The sequence below is a fragment of the Babylonia areolata genome, chromosome 2 (genome assembly GCF_041734735.1).
Source record: "Babylonia areolata isolate BAREFJ2019XMU chromosome 2, ASM4173473v1, whole genome shotgun sequence".
In the NCBI taxonomy this organism is placed as follows: Eukaryota; Metazoa; Mollusca; class Gastropoda; order Neogastropoda; family Buccinidae; genus Babylonia; species Babylonia areolata.
The window spans coordinates 21650155-21675139 of NC_134877.1; the positions used below are offsets into that span (position 1 = coordinate 21650155).

General features: G+C 40.9%; 1 protein-coding gene across 6 annotated transcripts in view; it reads right to left on the reverse strand.

The window, feature by feature from the left end:
• Positions 1-636: 636 nt before the first annotated feature.
• LOC143299178 (polypeptide N-acetylgalactosaminyltransferase 5-like) overlaps positions 637-24985 on the reverse strand; it is a 197503-nt gene continuing 173154 nt past the window's right edge. For all 6 annotated transcript variants that reach the window (XM_076612361.1, XM_076612354.1, XM_076612369.1 and 3 more), the window contains 8 exons: positions 23619-23785; positions 20827-20991; positions 15682-15895; positions 8300-8417; positions 7264-7449; positions 6652-6780; positions 5949-6182; positions 637-5149 (listed from right to left, as the gene is read on the reverse strand). In XM_076612361.1, coding sequence (XP_076468476.1) covers positions 5012-5149; positions 5949-6182; positions 6652-6780; positions 7264-7449; positions 8300-8417; positions 15682-15895; positions 20827-20991; positions 23619-23785 — 1351 coding nt within the window. In that variant the 3' untranslated portion in view covers positions 637-5011. The remainder of the gene's footprint in view (positions 5150-5948; positions 6183-6651; positions 6781-7263; positions 7450-8299; positions 8418-15681; positions 15896-20826; positions 20992-23618; positions 23786-24985) is intronic.

Here is a 24985-nt window from a genome sequence, read left to right on the forward strand (position 1 = left end):
ATTCTGTAGAAAAATCCACTTCAATAGGAAAAACAAATAAAACTGCACGCAGGAAAAAATACAAAAAAATGGGTGGCGCTGTATTGTAGCGACATGCTCTCCATGTGGACAGCAGCCCGAATTTCACACAGAGAAATCTGTTGTGATAAAAATAAATACAAATATAAATATGTTGTTGCATCCGACAAGCCGCTGCTCCGATGGACCTTAATAACAGCACCTTCAATATCCTCATCAACAAAGTGCCTAAAAAATCTGGGGGTTCGGTAAGAAAGAAAAAAGTTCTTTTGAGAAGTGACTGTGATTCTTCTCCCTTTCTTCTTTGTTCATGGGCTGCAACTCCCATGTTCACTTGTATGTAGACGAGTGGGCTTTTACATGCATAATCGCTTTTACCCCGTGATGTAGGCAGCCATACTCCGTTTTCAGGGGCGTCTCCTCCCTTTAAAACTTGGGTATTGGATCTGCCCACTAGCAATTCAATTTTGATCAGTTACTCCATGAAAAGAAAAAAAACAAAAAAAAAACAATGGTGTCTCCCTGCACATGCTTGGTTGTGTCTGCTGCTGGGCCATAAGTTTACATGAACAGTTCACTTTCTCACAAAACACACCTGCAGTACACTCACACAATGAAATGGCCATTTATGTTTTATTGAAGGCACTTGGATCATTTTGTAACCCATGACAACATAGGAGTAAGACACAAAAGCATCAATTGATGATATCAGTTTTATGTACGATTATGACAAAACATTTGTAAAATCCATTTTCACATCAGTTTATTCATGCCTATGTATTTAGGGTTTTTTTTGTTTTTTCAAAGTACTTTATTTTAAATAAGATCAAAAAGGCAGTGTAAGTACACGGGGCTGTTCATTGCAGATCTGCTTGCATGTGCACTGGATGTACTGGGTCGCAGCATACACAATAAATGCCTTTATCAAGGGGCATGTATTTATGCATGCAAAGTTTGCATTTTTGTGCCACTTACAAACATGAACGATGAGGCTGTATAGACTGCAACAGGTGGATTCTGTGTTTGGAGAGCAGTGAATAACAGACTCTGTAAGTGCTGTGGACAAAAAATAACTAACAAACTTAGCTGTGGATGAAAACAAAACAAAAAAACCAAAAAAAAAAAAAAAAAAACATCAGAGAAAACAGGGCCATAAAAAAAACAAAAAAAAACGAATACTGAAAACGATACTACCAGTGAAAATGGGGCCATTGTTCTTCAAAGGTGGGGACATGTGGTCATCAGAACTGCTGTTCTTCACCATCCCTTGCGTTACCTGTCAGGCACAGTCCCCATACCTTGTGTCTGAAATTGGTTTGCTTTGCTCTGTAAGGCACTTTTGTGACCACAGTGGAAATACCACGGATAATTAATTCATAGTGACCAGAGCAAACTCTTGTGCCTCTGGACAAAGCTCCAGTTTGGTATGTGGCAATAAATCCATCACTAAAAACCGGTTCATAATACTGCCAAATAAAACATTTTTTTCTGTAACTGGTTTAAAATGTTCACATTCAAAAACACACAAATATTCTGAAAGAATGGATTTCAAGTTTTGTTGTTTTTTTTTTTTTTTTTTGCTACATTATGTTGTGTCTTCAGGAACAAAACACATTTTGAGAAACAAGAGATCTCCATGCATAGCAGTACATAACTGTCACACTTATGGACAAAAGTGGATTTCACTCAACAGAAATTTCTGTACAATTTATGCATGAGAACCAAGCAACTGTTGTGTGGTGGTGACAGTGTTTGCCTTACCAATAAACATTCACAGCAATGCATACCATTGTTTCCATTGACTTAAAAAGACCATGAAATGGAATGTCTTATAATAATGTACATTGCTAGACATTCATTAAAATCACTTTTGCAACATTATAAAAAATTGTACTTTCCTTGGAATGATTACCACTCAGGGAAAGTATAACTCCATGCACACCCCTTCCATCACATATAACTATTTGTGCTATTTTAGACTATGTATTTTGTTTTAAAATCACTCTCCACTCTCACCATTCACAAAAGGGCCTTGGTGTAAAAAAGTCATAAGCTTGTAGCAAAAAAAGCTCACTACCATAATCTTCACTTCCTTTCACCTGATGCTGACAACATAAATATTTCACCCAGACATTTAACAACTGATATGCAGAACCTGTCTACCCGAATTTTCAGGGAGTTTGCAACAACCACAGGTACATCCTGAAAAATAATTGTTGCAGTAGAACAGCTCTATAAAATTATGTTTAATAGTAACTTTCTAAACATCTCTGGAAAATTCAAAATTACTCGGCAAATGTCGTAAATATCTTGATTGTCACACATAATCACTTCTTCCGAAGGCTTTCTCTGTCATGTTCTTAACACCGGCTTTTCTTTCTCTCAGTGGTATTATACACATTCTATGAACTACATATATGAAAAGGTCAGAAACATGGACATTAACCCCCACCCCCACCCATAAAAAGGAAAATGATACTGCCATTTTTTGGCAAAGCTACTTTGTTAGAAAATGAAAACACTTTAGATTTTTTTACCTTTTCTTTAGGCTGACAAGACATAACAAAAAACATTTGCTGAAATCATTTCTTGTGCACTTTGAATACCATGAAAATATTGCAATATTGAATTTGTTTCAGGTCCACATGCATATGTGGATGTGCATATTGAGTTAAATGCAAGTCCAATGTCACTGTTAATCTTATGTTCAAAATCACACATTCAGTTTGTGTTAAGTTGTCACGAGTTACCTTGATTTACCCAACATTTGCTCTGTCTAGCGAAACTAATTGGAATGTTGGTGACTAGAATAAAATCTCCTCCCCAACAAACAAGCAGAAAAGGGACACCAACCTTCACGCATTCAATTTCTTCTTTGTGATCTGATCTGTCATGGGCGAGAACTGTTCAGCGACACATTCATTGCTTTTAACATTTCACAACTTTTTTTTTTTTATGCCCAAAAATGAAAATGCACAATATATTCATACAACACAACACACACACGCATCTCTCCCACACATCTTTTGGTCCCAGGCTGTCGCTCCTACCACTGTCCATCCTTGTCGATCCCTTTGGTTATTTTAGGCCATTTAACAAGAAAAAGTAACACAATTCCAGAAGTTGTGGACTCGTAACTGAACAAAAAGCAAAATCAGTACTGCTAAAATAATCCTTACACCGCTCGCTAGATGATGAATGATTTCTGTACAACATGGTTTCTACTGTTATTACCTTCAACCAGCACACTCTCAACATAAATAGTTCACCCAGTCCCAGCAAACATGTAAAAGACAAATGTTTTGGTCACCATGGAAACTGTCCACGACTCCTATCACAGGCCACATCCACAGTGCTCTGCAGTCTCCACAGTTCAATACACACCTGCATCGGCTCCCCCCCCCCCACTCCCCCCAAGTGAATAGTAACAACTGATGAATAATGGATTATAGTTACTGAAGTGGGCAAACCCTGCTTCCTTTCCATTACATACCTGATAATGTCCTGTAAAAATCGCCTGACAATAAAATGGTGGTTTGGAACACATGTTGAGTGAAACTATTTTTGGGGGAAATATAATGTCCCTGGAAAGTCACCTGACAATGTAATGGTGGTTTGGAACACATGTTTAGTGAAGCTACTTAAAAAAAATACTTTTAACCACAACCTTGCGAACGCCTAATGGCTAGATATTAAATGCCTAACCCCCATTTTGGGTTAAAATCGTACATAGAGTAAAATACTTTAAAATACCAACCCCTCCTTTATATATATATATATATATTTTTATTAAATTATTTCTTTCAAGATCATGAAATAATGATAATCCAGTTTATTACTATGGATCATGTTGCTTTACAAAGCACTACAGAAGTAGACCTGGAGATGAAGAACAGAATGCCTGCATGAGATGTCGACGAGTCATTGAAAAATCCAAGAGTGATTGCGATGCCACTCCATAACACAGTGTCTGGTTTCAGCAGCTAGGATTTTGTTTTGCCATGGTGACATGACAGAGAACGGCAGTTCTGTTCCTCAACAGACAGTTATCCCAGTCCGTACTGGCCACCGGTATGCAGCAAATCAAATCTTACTCAGTTGAAATTAGACTCTTGGATTATCCTCCTGATGCTGTAAATTTAATGCAACTTCTCACCCATGGAGAAAATGCCCAGCTTGTGCTTTATGGTGAAATTTTAACTCTCTCCATACGAATGGCGAAAGAGACGACATTAACAGTGTTTCACCCCAATTACCACCATCAAAATATTGCAAGCGGAAGGCTCTTGTACTGAAGAGGTGAATGTTGACAAAGAATACCACAATTCTGACGATGGAAGCTAAAGGTTGGGTCATTGAGACACCCACTGGACATCCGAGGGGTCTGTGTAGAGGAGAAGAGAGGACTGGCCGTACTGAGTCAGTTAAAGAGACTTGGCTTCCCCAAGTATTGGGTGGAATTTTGTGAAAAGAGGGGATGGGTGCTTTCAAGGTAGTTTACGGTACTTGATGTGTCATCATGATGTTTGTTTTTGACATCGTCATGCTGGACTGTTTTTGCTTTTTTTTACAAACTGTGCTGTCACAATATCTCCTTATCGCAGAATGGTTCTATCATCACTATACCCTGAACCACCTTCACAGTTAAACAAAAATCCAAACATGTGATCAGATCTGTGAAATAATGACCAATGGGGTAGGGGGGACACCAGTTGCTGTCACCCTGAACAACCGTGCATATAAAAACTGAGCTATTTCCTGGCCAATACAAATTTGACTCCCACAGAGAACCAACACCATTCAGATTCACCACATCGCTAAAAGACATTCAGAAAAAAAACAACAAAAAAAACAGGAAGAGGAACACAAAAACCCATCAACATTCGTGACCACAACCGGGCATGACTTTGAATATGGGGGCAGGGGAGGAAGACATAAGCAAAGACATCACATGAAAGCATTGGAACTGTACAGAACAGCAGGTGGGCGGAGGTTAAACACCCTTTGGCAACTGTCTCTTCCACTGCCAGAGCTGTCTGTCAATACCGGTGCAGGGGGCCATGCTGAGTTTCTTGCCGTCCAGAGACACTTCTGCGCACTTCTGGGTGTTGGCGTGGAACAGCGTGTTGTCCTGAACACAGTCACCACAGTCATCATGAAATGTACACAAAAAACAAGGACATGGAAAGATACATGCAGTTTGACTGAAAAAGCTTGTACAGATTGTGACTGATATCAATTTGGGTGGCATGTATGACACTTCAAATACTGTGCTCTGATTACCAAAATGGTGACACAAAAACATGGACACGAAAAAATACACGCAGTTTGACTGAAACACTTGCATAGACTGTGACTGATATTAATTTGGGTCACATGTGCGACACTTCAAATAAATTACTGTGCTCTGGTTATTACGCAGAAGATCAAATACGTATGTTAAAGATCCTGTAATCCATGTCAGTGTTTGGTGGGTTACGGAAACAAGAACATACCCAGCATGCACACCCCTGAAAATGGAGTGTGGCTGCCTACATGGTGGGGGTAAATAAACAAAATGGCACACATGTAAAATGTTACATGTCTGAGTGCATATGTGTGTTGCCTGAAATCTGATTGAATGTCACAGGAAACGAATGATAAGTGCCCAATGAAAGCTGTCAGTCGGCTCTACACAGGTAGGCAGCCTGTTGTGCAGATGACCCCGTGTTTTATAAAGCCTTAGAGCTTGGTCTCTGACCGAGGACAGGTGCTATAATTTATAAGTACCCATATCAAGTATCTTCTTCTTCCTCTTCGTTCGCGGGCTGCAACTCCTATGTTCACTCGTATGTACACAAGTGGGCTTTTACATGCATGACCGTTTTTACCCTGCCATGTAGGCAGCCATACTCTGTTTTCAGGGGTGTGCATATCGAGTATCAAGCTACCTCTCTGTATTTCCACTCCTGGTTGCCCTTCTGGCCGTGGCAGGGGTAGATGATGACGTCAGGACCCCCGCTGTAGTCCAGGCAACCGTCGTCACGGCGTATCTCCCCGGCCTTGCTGAGCATCCAGTACTGGTTGCCTCCCTGGCCATGGCAGGGCCACATGTTGACTGGCTTGTGGTAGCTGTGGTGGTCTGCCGGACTGTCGATGCACATCGGTTTGGCCTTGCTGCGAATCTGCACCGCAAAGTACAGTGATAACAATAAACTGAAGCACATTCACAGAACGTCTTTTTTTTTTTATTTAGAAAATGTTGTTGTTGTTATGATGGATGGCTGTACATAAACGTCTGTCTTGCTGACTGCATGCATGTGTCAATGAAGAAATTCTAATGGCTACTGTGGCCAAAACTTTGAAATCTGATTTAAAACTGAGGGGAGTCAGAGACATGGGAAGGGGCCACAAGCGAAATCACTCGGTTAAAAACCAACATCTCTGATGATGTTTCTGGAAATTCTGTGAAAAAGTGACCAGCAGATTTTTTTTGAAAAAAAAAAAAAAAAAAAAAAAAAAAAAAAAATCAAATTAACCCACATATTTTAACAAAAACAGTACCAAATAAAATTTCTGGTCACCATCCTGTTAACATAAATGAAGCCAATCAAACTTAATTCGGGAAAGAGGTCTTCAGCTAGGATCACTTACCTCCCCTGAAGCGAGGGCTTCTCCAGGAATGAAGAGGTCAGGATACACGTTGTGGATGTACCAGCCAAAGTCGTGGCATTGTAACCGTTCCCTCAGCTTTTTCCTTTCACTGACGTCACCATAATCACCCTGCAACAATTATTATTATCATCATTATAAGCATTTACGCCTAATCTTGAAAATAAGCCCTAGGCGTTTGCAAATAGTACACATACGTAAATGTCAAAAAGGAAAAATAGAACACAAGATTCCAAACATTATCAAAAATCATTCATCCCCCGCACACCCACACCCATAAAAGCACACACACACAAACACACGCCCACACACGCACACAAGTCATAACACATAATTATAAATAGCACACAATCAAAAATACAACCAACTAATTCTGAAAACTCAAACTCGCTCACTCACTTTAATAGTCATTTTGGTATTCAACATACCGTGTCAATAAGTGCACATCTACATCATCAGTGAGGTTCAACTGAGTTTGATCCACTCTATGTGAAATGTATTGCCTCGGCAAATAGATGATTGTTACAAGAACCACACGAAAACCAAAAGGCCCCACACCCTCTCAGGCAAATCAGAGAAAACCACGAAACTCACCAAATCATTATTAAATCTTTCATAATAGTATTTTTTGTAGTCGTCCATCCACACTTCTGCCAGGCGAATGGAATTCTTTTTCACCACGTTCACGCCTGTCCTCCATTTGTATGGGCTGCGCTTTCGGAAAATATGACCGACGTGCGAACAAGGGATGATCTCCAGCACTCCTCCGCACATCCAGACCTGTTACACACACAGGGCAGCGTCATTCTATGAGTGAATAAATTTCATTCATATCTTCTTCTTCGTTCGAAGGCTGCAACTCCCACGTTCACCTGTATATACACATGTGGGCTTTTACGTGTATGACCGTTTTTAAACCCCCGCCATGTACGCAACCATACTCCATTTTCGGGGGTGTGCGTGCTGGGTATGTTCTTGTTTCCATAACCCACCAAACACTGACATGGATTACAGGATCTTTTACGTGCATATTTGATCTTCTGCTTGTGTATACACACAAAGGGGTTTAAGGCACAAAGCAGGTCTGCACATATGTTGACCTGGGAGATCGGAAAAATCTCCACCCTTTACACACCAGGCACTGTTACAGAGATTCAAACCCGGGACCTTTAGATTGAAAGTCCAATACCACTCTGCTATTGCACTCGTCATATAAAAGGGCTCTTAAATTTCCACCCTGAGGTTGCGTGTTCACAGCATCACCCGCACACCAAGACAGAGAAACAAGAAACAATGCAATGCCTGCAGAGCAGAACACACACACACACACACACGCATTCTGTAAAATAACATAGATATTAAGAAACACAATATCAGAACAAGAAATGCTTCTATAAAATCATTATAAATTGTTTAACGGCAGGTTCAGTATTTAAATAAATGCAATAACATCAATTTTGTAAAACTCAAGATTCGCAACAGACAATGAAAACACTGAAACGATATACTACAAGTACACCAGTTTTATCTGAACACACACACACACACACACGTTCCCACATCCCCCCCCCCATCCCACACCCCCACGCACAATGTGACTCCCTACATACCCTCATGCACAGGTACTCACCCTAAATGACAGTTCTAAATTTTCACCACCCCAGATGTCCATGCCTGGATCATAGGTGCCCAGGTGCTCAAAATACTCTCTGCTGATAGCGAACAGTCCACCGGCCATGGTGGGCGACCTGCAGGAAACATCTTGGGTTCAGTATAATGCAGAAAACAGTCATCCAACAATTCTGGCACTTTTATCTGACTGTCACTCATTCACACACACACACACACAAAGAAAAGATAATAAAAAGCAAAAATTGAAAACGTGGGAGAATTCTGACAGGTCTTGCGATGATGATGCAATGCATGTAAACTTGATTTCAAAAGAAGACGAGGATCTTGGCAGAGAAACCAGGTATATGTCATTATATGTTCCTCAACTCTGTGTTTTCCAACACATTACCAATACAGTCTGTGTGCTCAAACAGCTATATACAATTCGTAAATAGCTCAATAACCAAATCAACAGTTCCATTCTTCTTTCAGGAATCCAGAATAGTGTACAAAACTAATCTGCAGAAACTAAATTCTTCTTCTTTTTAAATTTTTTTTATCTTTAAAAAAATTTTTTTTTATAGATTCAACGGAAGTCATTATGTTGCATATGTTTTTGACCTGCCAAACCTTTGCCAGCTGAACTTGCATTATTTGACCAAGACAAGCTTTCATTATTGGTTTTGAATGGTGTTTTTGTCAGCACTCTGTAGCAATGGGCATCACGTTTGGAATCAGCTGGGAATAACTTGTAATGATTTTTATATTTTGTCAGTGAGAGGTCGACAAAGGACATATAGTGGACTGATGTGAAGTATCAACACCTGTGTCAGTCCTGCTGTTCATGTATACCTTGTTTTGCACATTTGCAAACAAAATCAGGCACACTGCAACTGAAATATTTGCTTGCAAACTTTGTTCATGTACAGAATTGAGCCATATAAAAATATCCTTGCTATGTACAAAGTGCACAGCGACCAGAACAGCTTCAGACCAGAACTGAAGCTATATTTTTATCAGAAGGTATTTAGGTGTCAGAAAATATAGAATGATCAAGGATAATAGAATCTCCCTCATTTCTTTTTTTTTTTCTATTTAATTTTTTTGACAAGCGATGTTTTTAGTTGCAAGCAAGTTTCCTTATCCAAGTACCTTGAACCCGATTCCCAAGCGCTTATCTGTACTGTTTTAAACATTTTGGACTTGAAATTTCCATTGTGAAATTGGTAAAGTTGCATATTCTCACAACTGGTGCTGTGCAGTGTTGTTGAAATCTTCCTGAATGCATGTGACTGGGTCGGAGGCACTTTCCTTTCTGATCATCACCACAAGATTGCTCAAACAACCAGTATAGAAATATATATACAATAAATGAATTATAAAACAAACAAACAACCCAACTTAATGTTTTTGCATGCCACTGACAATGAGTACTGACTGGCAAACAATACACAAGTGTTCAGCAGCCAGCTTTCAAGGGAAGGGAACTAATCCCTGCCTGTCAGTGGTCATGCCAAGATAAATTCCTTACTTCCCTTCATTTGAGAGCTGGTTTCAGAGTTTCTCTCCAGGAATGCAGAACAAAACACAAACATGAAACATACTACAGGTAAATGATGTAGGGCAGAAACTAGCACTACAGATGAGAACACACAGAGATCAGTTGTAAAAGAAAAATGAGCATAAAATGCAGGCAAAGACCCTTTTGTTTAAAAGTGAAAACCAGAAGATTTTTAAATAAAAAAGCAAGCATGCGATACAGAGCTCAAGCATTGTAATGGAAGGATAAGCACAGGGGGAAAAATACCAGAACTAAAGCCACAAATATACAACACACACACACACACACACAGAAAATCCCTTCATTAGCTGTGCAGGGCAAAAAAAGAAAAAAAAAAAGGAACACCCTTTACCGACCCCTCCCACAGTGGAGAAAATCCCTTCATCAGCTGTGCAGGACAAAAAAGAAAAAAGAAAAAAAAAAAAGACACACCCTTCACCGACCCCTCGCCCAGTGGAGGTGCAGAGACCAGATGTTTTAATTAAAATTAAAAAAAAAAAAGAAAAAAAAGACACACCCTTCACCGACCCCTCGCCCAGTGGAGGTGCAGAGACCAGATGTTTTAATTAAAAAAAAAAAAAAAAAAAAAAAAAAAAATGCGAGGCGAGATCCACGAACCGAACAGGGTCTATGTCAGAGGAGCGGTTGATGGCCACATGCTTCTGCATGGGCATCCAGTCAAAGGTGAGCTCCCAGGTGAACTTGCCCACATAGATGGGGGCGGAGGGCGAGCCCTCATAGGCCAGGGTCTCCAGGTCGATGGTGTCAATCACGGGGCACACCACGTAGCGAGGGTCCTCCGCCACGCGATCCAACAGAGGCTCCAGCCAACCTGGCACCCACCAATCAAACATGGGGACACTTCAGTGCTGGGGGAGGGGAGGGGTCTGCTCTGACTGAAAGCTCGTCCGATGGGCGAAATAGCCGAGTGGTTCAAGTGCTGGACTTTCGATCTGAGGGTCCCGGGTTCGAATCTCGGTAACGGCGCCTGGTGGGTAAAGGGTGGAGATTTTTCCCATCTCCCAGGTCAACATATGTGCAGACCTGTTTTTGCCTGAACCCCCCTCATGTATATACGGCAAGCAGAAGATCAAATATGCACGTTAAAGATCCTGTAATCCATGTCAGCGTTCAGTGGGTTATGGAAACAAGAACATACCCAGCATGCACACCCCCAAAACGGAGTGTGGCTGCCTTCATGGTGGGGTAAAAATGGTCATACATGTAAAAGCCCACTCGTATACATATGAGTGAACGTGGGAGTTGCAGCCCACTAACGAAGAAGAAGAAGAAAGCTCATCCCCTCCCCAGCTCCTTCTCTCTGGACTGTGGTCTGTTCAGGAATCCTTGGTTTCCTTTTCCCCTGCTGGAGTCCTCCTATAAACCACTGCTTCTGTTCCAGGCAATCTGAAAATTCCTCCTGCTTCTCTGTTCAGTCTGGTAAACGCTGTGGATCACATCAGCAACGCAGAGGTTTGATATAACGAGCAATGGAGATTTTTGGAGCGGGTTCTCTTTTTCCACCAACTTCGCTTCAGGAAATGAAGACCTATGATTTTAGTGTGTAAACAGAAATCATTCCACATGCTCCACATCCAAGTACAAGTGGATTACTGGGTACAATAAAAAAAAAAGCACAGTGTTGGTTAGTGGGTTAAAAACATGCAACAAAAGTGTTGGTAAAATCAATCAAACAAAACAAAAAGCATTTTATTACTGGGTTCTACGTGACAAAAATATACAAAAACAAAAGCCCAAGTAAACTATCCCCACTCCCACTCAAAGTTGCATGCAGGCATCATGCATTTTGGACGGTGCATGCCATTTATCCGTCTATTCTTTGGTTGTGGGTCCATAATGCACTGAAGCAGCGCTTCAGCAATGCTTTCCATATCTGCACATTCAGGGTTTGTTCAGTCCACACTTCAGCAGCATAGCCCTACAGATTTGTATACGGTACATCTGTCAGACTAGCACCATTCTATTATTTCTCTTAATCACTAGTTAATATTTGCAATAGGATTATCTGTGTGCATGTTTCATAAGGTGTGTGTGTGTGTGTGTGTGTGTGAAAGGCCATACTCTCATGAGCAATGATATATATGCACATGAGAAAGCTTTTGCCTGGTTAGCATTTCATGTGTGGTATGAAAAACTTAGGAACATAACATAGGAACAGTGGTGTCTGCAACATACACTAACTAATTTACCAACAACAAAAATGGGTATTGGTGTCATGTTTAGCATTTCATGTGTGATATGAAAAAACTTAGGAACATAACATAGGAACAGTGGTGTCTGCAGCATACACTGACTAATTTACCAACAACAAAAATGGGTATTGGTGTCATGTTTAGCATTTCATGTGTGATATGAAAAAACTTAGGAACATAACATAGGAACAGTGGTGTCTGCAGCATTTACTAATTTACCAACAACAAAAATGGGTATTGGTGTCACACATGATGGCAACATGTCCAGGCAAACAAACAGTGCAGGTTAACTACAGAAGCTCATAAATTAAAGCCAGTATTGATCTGTTAGTTCAGAAACCAAATAATGTGGATTCTACCTAAAAAGCATGGTCAGTGAACAGAAAAACTGATGCACACAGAATAAAATATGCGCACAAAATGTAGCTGAAACAGACTGAAGGGAGAGAACTATTTTCATTGGCAAATATTTTGGTGTTGTCTCCCTTGCATTGTATCCCGCACTTCACTTCTCCCATACAGCTCTCTGTGTCTCTCTCCAGCTTTCTATACAGCTGCCAATTAATCTGTTTGCTATACTGGGCATGCATTTGTTCTTTTTCCTTAGTGATAACTTTGAAAAAAAACACTTTCACTGCTGTGTGCATTTGATCTTTTCCTTTGTGTCATTTTGAAAAAAACAAAAACAAACAAACAAAAACAACAACAATAAAAACAAAACAACAAAAACAAAACAACAACAACAAAAAACAAAACAACCAAACAAATAAAAAAAAACCCAAACAAACAAAAAACCCAAAAAAACCTCACCCCACATACATGAAAAAAACCAACAACAAAACAACAACAAACAACTCAAACTGTTACTGTTGTGGGCATTTGATTTTTTCTTTTTGTGACAAACTGGAAAAAAAACACAAAAACCCACCCTCCTCCTTCATCATCATCAATATAACCAAAACAGTCTCAAAGTCTGTGGCCTTTCATGCCCTGCTCTCATGGTGACCTCAGTTTCGATACCCCTCCACTTCTGTGCTTGGGGTGAGTCCTGTCAACGTTTGCGATGTCGGCAGATTCATGGAGGTCTGTTGTCTGAGGGACGTGGTGGCGGTCTCCACTATGGGAGGGACGCTCACTCAGTCTGGCTCCGCGACTAAGCCATTATTGTCGTTAGTAGGGGGCTTAGTAGGTGGTGTCCTAAGTATGTTAGAACAGGCACCACTGAACACCACCAAAGTGACTCGGCAGCAGTGCAGGGCCTCCTCTGGTGTGTGGCCTCTTGGCGACCTAATATCGATAGTTCCCTGTGAACTGCCGACGCTGGAACTGTGATGGACGAACCTGGTTGTGGCCGTGTATGGGGGAATCTAAATGAGTGGCGTGGGAGCAGTGCCAATGGAATGGTGCAGATTATGGGACAGCAAAAAAACAAAACAAAAAAAAACAAACAAAAAACCCCAACAAAATCGAACAATTTTTCTTCTACTGTTGTAACTACCAATCCAGGATCCTCATTTTTAGAACGGCTGGAGGGACAAACTGTAGTACATGCAGATACAAAATTAATGAAACGAGAGTTTGAAGAATCAGATTTGGCATGGAGGGTGCAAGTCTTCTGTTCAATTTCCATGTTCAGGTGGGGAGAGGGAACAGGGAATCACAATAAACATGGAGTGATGGCCTAGAGGTAAATGTGTCCGCCTAGGAAGTGAGAGAATCTGAGCACGCTGGTTTGAATCACAGCTCAGCCGCCGGTATTTTCTCCCCCTCCACTAGACCTTGAGTGGTGGTCTGGATGCTAGTCATTCGGATGAGACGATAAACCGAGGTCCCATGTGCAGCATGCACTTAGCGCACGTAAAAGAACCCACGGCAACAAAAGTGTTGTTCCTGGGAAAATTCTGTAGAAAAATCCACTTCGATAGGAACAACAATTAAAACTGCATGCAGGAAAAAAAAAAAAAAAATAAAAAGGGGTGGTGCTGTAGTGGGGAGAGCAGCCTGAATTTTACACAGAGAAATCTGCTGTGATAAAACGAGAAATATGATACGATACAAACATACAATACCTCTGGACAGAAAGAGAAGAATTAAGACCGGGATGGGGAAAGTAAAGGGGTGAGGGGATGTCTCTGTGAAACGTTCGGACTGAAAAGCAGAGAACCTTGAATGTTGGTGTGGGCATTGGATGGGACTGGTGGGAAATGAGATGCACAGGGTTTAACAGTTTGGAGTTGTTGTTTGTTCAGCCACAGAACATGTTTATATAGAGGAAACAAAAAAAGAATGAATAATAATGATAACAATAATGGACATTTGTTGAGCACTTTCCTCCCTAAAAGAGAGCTCAAAGCGCTTTACAATGAACATTAAAAACACACACACACACACACACACACACACGCAATAACTCACAAAAGAAAGACGAAAAATAATGATTTTGCGCACAATAATATAAAACAGATTCAGAGACTACACATATTACATTACATAATCACACACACACACACACACACAACTGGATCTGGTCTAAACGAGCATATCATGTTGATGTGGATGATTTCCTTACCTACTCTCCTGTGTGTATGTATGTAGATCATGCCAATTCACAACAATTGTGTGTGTAGATCATGCCAATTCACAACAATTGTGTGTGTGTAGATCATGCCAATTCACAACAATTGTGTGTGAAGATCATGCCAATTCACAACAATTGTGTGTGTAGATCATGCCAATTCACAACAATTGTGTGTGTGTAGATCATGCCAATTCACAACAATTGTGTATGTAGATCATGCCAATTCACAACAATTGTGTATGTAGATCATGCCAATTCACAACAATTGTGTGTGAAGATCATGCCAATTCACAACAATTGTGTGTGAAGATCATGCCAATTCACAACAATTGTGTATGTAGATCATGCCAATTCACAACAATTGTGTGTGAAGATCATGCCAATTCACAACAATTGTGTATGTAGATCATGCCAATTCACAACAATTGTGTGTGAAGATCATGCCAATTCACAACAATTGTGTATGTAGATCATGCCAATTCACAACAATTGTGTGTGAAGATCATGCCAATTCACAACAATTGTGTGTGTGTAGATCATGCCAATTCACAACAATTGTGTATGTAGAAATTTGCCAATTCACAACAATTGTGTATGTAGATCATGCCAATTCACAACAATTGTGTATGTAGATCATGCCAATTCACAACAATTGTGTGTGAAGATCATGCCAATTCACAACAATTGTGTGTGTAGATCATGCAAATCTGTCAGTGTTTTTATTTATTTCCAATCTTTCCTTCATAGCAGCAAAAAAAAAAAAAAAAAAAAAAAAAAAATCCATCAAGGGAGAGAACAACTAAGTCTGCCAACCAAAAACATGCCCCTGACCAAAAATTAGTAAGGGTCTATGAACCTCCCCCACCCTCCCCCCCCCAAAAAAAACAACACAACAAAAACAATAACAAAAAGCAGAAACCAAACAAAATCAAAACAAAGAAACAAAGAACAACAACAACAAAAAAGCCATGCACAGCAGCTGGGAAGAAGGAATTAGGGGTTAGTTGCACAAACGGTGACCGCTGCGTGTCCGGCAGGGTGCCACATACCGCACTGGCGCAATGTCGTTACCGCGCCTTTGCCTTTCATAGTCAGGAATTCCATGCCAGGTGAACTGCAAGTTCCAGTCAAAGCCTCCTATACTGGTGGCCTTGGCACTGCCGAACTGGTAGCGTAGGGACTCGTCCTCAATCACATCGATGACGGGGCACACTACATTGGACTTGTTGGCCGCTATCCTGTCTAAAAGCGGCTCCAGCCACCCTATGATCGGACAAGAATCGTGAGTGAATCATCTGAAAGTCAAAGTCCTTTTGGTTTAAACAGTATTTTATTTGGAACAATGTCACAACACATCACAGATATCGATGAACAGGACAACAAGAAAATCTTATATAAAGTCCTGTCCTGACACATGTACATAATGAATATGTGACGAGATGTCATCATAACTAGAAGTTAAGACATGAACATACATGAGTTTTGAACAAAACTAAGCTAATATATAAATAAAGTGGAGAAAATGAATAATAAACGAGTGGTGGAGGAAGAAGTCAATAGAGAGAGAGAGAACGAGAAGCATCAACGCTGGGGCACAAGCACAGCAAGACTTAACTTGTCCTTTATCCTGCCTATGACATGAACCATATCAAGTGCTGAAAAAAAGACAAAAAAAAACACACAAAAAAACAACAAAAAACAAAAAACAACAACAAAAAACAACAACAGTGGTCAACTATTTTAAAATGCAGATTTTTTTCTGACATTTTATTTTAGTGTATAAAGATATTTCTGTCATTAGCGTTTCCAAAATTAATCATCACTTATAAATAAACCAGTACCCATTCTTTCCCCTCAACTGAACCTGCCCTCACACAAACACTCTTACCAAAGATTCTTCTCTCATGCCCAAATATATTCACAGTGAAAGAGCACACAAACACGCACGCACATACACACACAAAACACTCACAAACACCACCCCTCAACCCTCAACCCCTTGAGTGTCAGGCCAGGAAAACTATTTCACTCCAAAGGAGGGACTTTAAAAAAAAAAAAAAAAAAAAAAATTAATGTTACACTTTTCTGTCCTTTCCAATATGTATTTGGGCTTGGTTCTGCATCAGTACATCCCAGAATAATCAGCTTGCCTCTGGGTGCAAAGCGAATAGTAATAATTTGCTGATACAAACCCACAATAATGTAAGTTTGAACGATTCATTTCTGTCATGCTGATAAAACTCAATTAGGAAGTTTAAAAACAACCCCCCCCCCCCAAACCTCCCCCCCCCCAAAAAAAAAAACCCCAAACCCAACAAAACATGACAAGAACACTGAAAAGAATCCAAGCCTCTTCTCTGTTTGTTATTTCTGAAATGAAGGCAGGTCAGGGAGGTCAAACCAGGGGAGATGGGGGTGGGAGTTTGGGGGAGGGAGGGAGGGTATGGTCTGGTGGGAAGCTGAAATGCTGAAAAGTGCCAGCAGCAGTAACCGATGTTTGCTTGGCTGTCATGTTGTTTGGTTGACTGGAGGGCACAGCGGCATGGAGAGCTATACAAAAATGTTTCTCACCCAACAAGGTGGATGCCATGCTGGGCGTCCTGATTCTGCTCAATCCTGGCACCATGTTTTTCCTCTGTGTGTGTGTGTGTGTGTGTGTGTGTGTGTGTGTGTGTGTGTGTGAGTGTGTGCTGACAATGATCATGAAAAGCCTCTCTCTCACACACAGACATACATGCATGTTTTCTCTCACACACAGTTTTCATGCATGTCTCAAAACAACACTCTACAGTATGTGTGTGTGCTGACGGTGTTCATGAAAAGCGCCTCTCTCACACACAGACATACATGTATGTTTCTGAAACAACAGTCTACAGTATGTGTGTGCGTCTATGTGCATGCATGCACACATGCATTTTGTTTGTGTGAGTTATAAGATCAGAATCCTCCATGAAGAGCAATCTCTTGATTAAAGTCTTAGAGTGCAAATTCGTGAGTCAAAATCTGATGTTCAGCTGAAAACATGAATGCAAATTTGATGTATCTTTATAACTAAGATAATTGTTACCTCCTTTCCTAAAACAGTGACAAGCAAAAGATTCGCATTTCTTAATCTGATTTAAAAAAGAAAAAAAAAAGAAAAAACAACAACAAACAAACAAAAAAAACAAAAAAACACCTGTGTGTGGATATTTCAGACAGCAACAGAAAGTGTGAAAAATATTTCATATATGTGTTCTTGTACATCATCAAATGAAAATGTCAATGAGACAAGAGGCAGAGCCATCAGGGCTCACCTGTGATTTTTGCTGATTAAAAAACTACCAAAACAGAACCAAAAACATGGGTGGATGGGGTGTATCAGCACCAAAACATACATAGGCCCATCAGTCCCAATCTTATTTTTGCTCACCGTCTGAAACGAGTGTAAACTATGTGCAAGAAACCAAACTATCCCATCCAGCTGAAGTAGTCCACATTTATCAGCATTTCATGTCCTTTTACAATCATCATAACAAAGATCTATCAAAAGTTTCAAACTTTCCCTGTCATCATTATAACATTCTGGCTCCGCTGAATCCAAACAAAATCACCAAGCACATTTTCAGGTGCAATGTACATGATAGTCACTTGGCAAGTCACATTCTTCAGTCAAAATTTGATCTGTGGATCATGTGCATAATTTTCCCGCATAGACCTTAAATCAATCTAGATAAAAAATTTTGAACTTCCTGTCTTCGTCATGGTTTTCCTGCTTTAAAAGATCGTAACGAACACTGCACACAACAACCAATTTTTTGTTATCTATTTTAGGGTTATTTTCTCTCATGTTTATAATTTGAATTAATGCAATTTGATGATGTGTTGATCAAAATTATGTTTTTATGCTCATTGTCAAAAACAAGCTTTATCTTTTATATATCTATTCAAACATTGTTCTGGTTTGTACTAGACAGCCTTAGCTGCACTGAATCTGCATTTCATAAATATCCGAACAACAGTTCAATGTTTGTATCTGTCCAGAATGTCTTTTTTTTTTTAACTGCCTACTAGAATTAGAGTGTCTTAAAACTGTGACAATTGAAAATCCCTTCAACAAAATCATTGTCTGGCAATGAAATGGCAATGAATCAGTAACGACCCAATAAAATCTTGTGAATCCAGACACTAAATAGAATAAAGCAGAGGCTATATGAAACAACTTAAGCACGGTTTAATCTGGAAAACGTACACCTTATAACTGACATGAATGGAATGAATTTGTACTCTATGTTTAATCCAAACTGGTGTTGACAAAGTGATTCCAGAAGAAATGAATTTGTCATGGACACCCCCACAGACATACACATACAACTGGATATTTCAATCAGGGTTATTATCACAGACTCACTTTGTATGAAACATGTACACCAATCTCTTATTAACTATTTAAAACCCTTGAGAATCAATTCCTGTTTATTAACAGTTCAGGTACTACTAAAAACAAAGTACAGCATGAAGCTCATCACTTCTGTTTCCTTCCTCCCCACACCCACACTGGCTGACAGTTCATCAGCTGGACTCGTCCCGCGGCAGGATAAAAACAAACTTGTATACACGGTAAAAAAAACAAACTTGTATACACGGTTAAAAACAAACTTGTATACACGGTAAAAAAACAAACTTGTATACACGGTTAAAAACAAACTTGTATACATGGTAAAAACAAACTTGTATACACACTCTCAGGACAAAAACGCCAACAGGAACAACAAGAACAAAACAACAACGAAAAAAACACCCCACAAATCAAGATCGTAACCAAGGGCTGGAGAAAACATCGATGAGACACGTCACACACAAAACCAGTGCGGCGCCCAAGTGAACAAACCCGCCCGGCTGAAAAACCCCCGGCGAGCTTCTGCAAAAGAAAGGAAACTGAAAACCATCAGCTAAAAGCATGCCCGGTCTCCTGACAAGCCGCGAATCCCTGGGGACAACTCCAGGGACGCTGCTGCGTCTTCTCATCTGCAATTGGCTCCAACAGCCTGCCCTCAGGGGACAAACAATGGGGGAGGGGGGAAGGAGGTGTTGGGGGGGTATCACCTAATCTTGGTTCAGCACTTCTCAGGGTGGCTCCTGGTTGAAACGTTGACAAGACAGATCAAATAACGCCTACGAAGTGCTACAACGCTGGGTAAAGGCAATTTCATGCAGCTCCGCCTTCTTTTGCTGAAACCCTCTTTTGTTGTTCACTGCTGTAAGATAGTTAGATGAATATTCTCATCATTCCCTTCTTTTGCTGAAATACTTTTTTGTTGTTCACTGCTTTAAGTTATTTAGATGAGTATTCTCATCATTTGTTTTTCTTGCAGAGCTCTGTAACTCACCTCCTCCCTTCTCCTTTCATACCATTCTTTCCAGCTTACATAATACAAATATATACATGTATGTATAATTATTTTAGTGTTCTGCAAGTCAGTTTACTGTACTGCTCTCACATTCTCTTTGTCTTCAACAGAATGACTGATTAGAGAAAAATGCAAGTTAAAGAAAAAAATACAACAACATGGTACTCTGTTTACTTATTCTCAAAAATGTCTATATGTTTCATTTAATCACTTTAATGCCTGTTTAAACAACAACATGGTACTCTATTGACTTATTCTCAGAAATGTCTATATGTTTCATTTAATCACTTTAATGCCCAGTTTTGTTTTTTTCATGCATAGACAATCTCAGTTCACAGGACAAGGGAAGTTACATTTCATAGCACGGGCAAATGGATCAAGGCCTGGTGAACAGACTATTTCATGATCTAATAATAATAATATTGATAATAATATTAACAACAGCAACAACAACAAAAAACCCAACAGCAGCAACAACAACATTAATAATAATATAACAACAACAACAACAACAACAATAATAATAATAATAATAATAACAATTCAGTGCTTTTTTTCCTAAAACAGAGCTGAAAGAGCTTTTAGATATATGCGAAAAATTTATCAACTAAATAAATGATGAAATAAATCAACTGACAAGAGATACACATATCTAAAGGTAACCCCTGGTAACATCTCCCTCTCCCCCTAACCCCCACCCCTCCCTCCCCACACACACACACACAGACTGTGCAGACACCCCCATCCCCAACTCCCCTCCCGACCTCCAAAACCCCCACACGCACAGAGGCTGTGCAGACCAACCTTCAGTGCATTCACAGTGGGAGTCCAGGAAGGTGACCACCTGCCCTGTGGCCGAGGAGAATCCCAGCAGCCTGGCCCGGATCAGACCCTCCCTCTGCTGGGTTCGAACCACCTTCACCTTGCCCAGGCCGGCCACGTACTCCTCCAAGGGCGCCTTCAGGTGATCTGTGGAGGGAACACCACCATTGGGTGAACACCTGGCCATGTGATACATGTAATCTGTTGGGTAACACCATCATTGGGTGAACACCTGGCCATGTGATACATGTAATCTGTTGGGGGTACACCACCATTGGGTGAACACCTGGCCATGTAATCTGTGGGGTATACCACCATTGGGTGAACACCTGGCCATGTAATCTGTGGGGTATACCACCATTGGGTGAACACCTGGCCATGTGATACATATAATATTTTGGGGAACACCATCATTGGGTGAACACCTGGCCATGTAATCTGTGGGGTATACCACCATTGGGTGAACACCTGGCCATGTAATCTGTGGGGTATACCACCATTGGGTGAACACCTGGCCATGTAATCTGTGGGGTATACCACCATTGGGTGAACACCTGGCCATGTAATCTGTGGGGGTACACCATCACTGGGTGAACACCTGGCCATGTAATCTGTGGGGGAACACCATCATTGGGTGAACACCTGGCCATGTAATCTGTGGTGGTACACCATCACTGGGTGAACACCTGGCCATGTAATCTGTGGGGGTACACCACCATTGGGTGAACACCTGGCCATGTAATCTGTGGGGTATACCACCATTGGGTGAACACCTGGCCATGTAATCTGTGGGGTATACCACCATTGGGTGAACACCTGGCCATGTAATCTGTGGGGGTACACCATCACTGGGTGAACACCTGGCCATGTAATACGTGGGGGTACACCATCATTGCGTGAACACCTGGCCATGTAATCTGTGGGGGTACACCATCACTGGGTGAACACCTGGCCATGTAATCTGTGGGGGTACACCATCACTGGGTGAACACCTGGCCATGTAATCTGTGGGGGTACACCATCACTGGGTGAACACCTGACCATCATAATGCATGTTTCGTAGTCAGTCGTGTCCGACAATGACCATCAGAACAGCAGATGAGGTAACTGCTGTCCCGACTATCTGGGCTAGAATTTTATAACAGTGGAGAGTGTCTTGCCCAAGTTACATCCCCACTCTCTCGGCCAAGAGGGTTTTACGACAGTCGGCGTTGGGATGGTTCACAAAGGCTAGCTGTAATACACGCAGACAGTGGGAAGTACACCATCACTGTGTGAACACCTGGCTGTCCTAATGCATGTAATCTATGGGGACATACCATCACTGGACTGGCTGAAAACTTTGTAATAAAAGCATAATATTGCTCTGCATACTGACAATTCCACCACAAATTAATTAATACATTCAGAACAAAAAATGTTTGTAAAAATGATATTAATGACTGTGTAATACTGTAAAGCTTTGATTTCGTACTAAGAATGCATATGGTGCCCATTTGTGTACAAAATTGTCCTTTTCCACAGTTATTTAAAAAACAACAACATATCTGCCAATTCATATACCTGTTCTTTTTTTGGTACTTTAATGGGGTACGTTGTAAGGCCTGGCTGGCTACAAGTGATTTGACTTTCTTTTGTGTGTGTGTTACTTTGATGGGGTACATTGTAGGGCCTGGTTGGCTATAAGTGACTTGACTTTTTTTGTGTGTGTTACTTTGATGGGGTACGTTGTAAGGCCTGGTTGGCTATAAGTGATTTGACTTTCTTTTGTGTGTGTGTTACTTTGATGGGGTACGTTGTAAGGCCTGGTTGGCTATAAGTGATTTTAATTTTTTTTTGTGTGTGTGTGTTACTTTGATGGGGTACATTGTAAGGCCTGGTTGGCTATAAGTGATTTTAATTTTTTTTTGTGTGTGTTACTTTGATGGGGTACGTTGTAAGGCCTGGTTGGCTATAAGTGATTTGACTTTTTGTGTGTGTGTTACTTTGATGGGGTACGTTGTAAGGCCTGGTTGGCTATAAGTGATTTGACTTTTTTTGTGTGCGTTACTTTGATGGGGTACGTTGTAAGGCCTGGTTGGCTATAAGTGATTTGACTTTTTTTGTGTGTGTTACTTTGATGGGGTACGTTGTAAGGCCTGGTTGGCTATAAGTGATTTTAATTTTTTTGTGTGTGTGTTACTTTGATGGGGTACATTGTAAGGCCTGGTTGGCTATAAGTGATTTGACTTTTTTTGTGTGTGTTACTTTGATGGGGTACGTTGTAAGGCCTGGTTGGCTATAAGTGATTTGACTTTTTTTGTGTGTGTTACTTTGATGGGGTACGTTGTAAGGCCTGGTTGGCTATAAGTGATTTGACTTTTTTTGTGTGTGTTACTTTGATGGGGTACGTTGTAAGGCCTGGTTGGCTATAAGTGATTTGACTTTTTTTTTGTGTGTGTGTTACTTTGATGGGGTCTGGTTGGCTATAAGTGACTTGACTTTCTTTTCTGTTTTTTTTTTCTTTTGACTTTGATGGGGTACGTTGTAAGGAACTGGTTGGCTATATGTGATTTGACCTTTTTATTTTATTTTATACTTTGATGGGTTACGTTGTAAGGGCCTGGTCGGCTATAAGTGATTTGACTTAATTTTTTTTTTAAATTTACTTTGACGGGCTACTTTGTAGGAGTCTGGTTGGCTATAAGTGATTTGACTTTTCTTTTTTTTTATTTTTTTTTTTTACTTTGATGGGTTACATTGTACGAATCTGGTCGGCTATATATGTGATTTACCCATGTCAGAGAAGTCGTCAACGAGGATGATCTCCTTGAGGAGGTGTGCTGGGGAGCGGTCCAGAATGCTGTGCACAGTCCTCAGCAGCACGGACCAGGCTTCATTGTGGAAGCACACCACCACGCTGGTGTCTGGCAGCACGTCGCGGTACTTCACGTCCTGACACCTGCACACACACACACACACACACAGTGCAGTGATCACACGCTCTGTCCTTTGGACAACACCCAGCAATGAATCTTTCCCACACAGTGCAATGATCACAACGCTCAGTCCTTTGGACAACACGCAGCAATGAATCTTTCCCACACAGTGCAATGATCACAACGCTCAGTCCTTTGGACAACACGCAGCAATGAATCTTTCACACGCAGTGCACGCCACTTAGTCCTTTGGACAATACGCAGCAATAAATCTTTCACACGCAGTGCTCGCCACTTAGTCCTTTGGACAATACGCAGCAATGAATCTTTCACACACAGTGCTCGCCACTTAGTCCTTTGGACAATACGCAGCAATGAATCTTTCACACACAGTGCACGCCACTTAGTCCTTTGGACAATACGCAGCAATGAATCTTTCACACACAGTGCACGCCACTTAGTTCTTTGGACAATACGCAGCAATGAATCTTTCACACACAGTGCACGCCACCTAGTTCTTTGGACAATACGCAGCAATGAATCTTTCACACACAGTGCACGCCACTTAGTCCTTTGGACAATACGCAGCAATGAATCTTTCACACACAGTGCACGCCACTTAGTCCTTTGGACAATACGCAGCAATGAATCTTTCACATGCAGTGCACGCCACTTAATCCTTTTTACATATACGCAGCAATGAATCTTTCACACACAGTGCACGCCACTTAGTCGTTTGGACAATACGCAGCAATGAATCTTTCACATGCAGTGCACGCCACTTAGTCCTTTGGACAATACGCAGCAATGAATCTTTCACACACAGTGCACGCCACTTAGTCCTTTGGACAATACACAGCAATAAATCTTTCACACACAGTGCACGCCACTTAGTCCTTTGGACAACACGCAGCAATGAATCTTTCACACACAGTGCACGCCACTTAGTCCTTTGGACAATACGCAGCAATGAATCTTTCACACACAGTGCACGCCACTTAGTCCTTTGGACAACACGCAGCAATGAATCTTTCACACACAGTGCACGCCACTTAGTCCTTTGGACAATACGCAGCAATGAATCTTTCACACACAGTGCACGCCACCTAGTTCTTTGGACAATATGCAGCAATGAATCTTTCACACACAGTGCACGCCACTTAGTCGTTTGGACAATACACAGCAATGAATCTTTCACACACAGTGCACGCCACTTAGTCCTT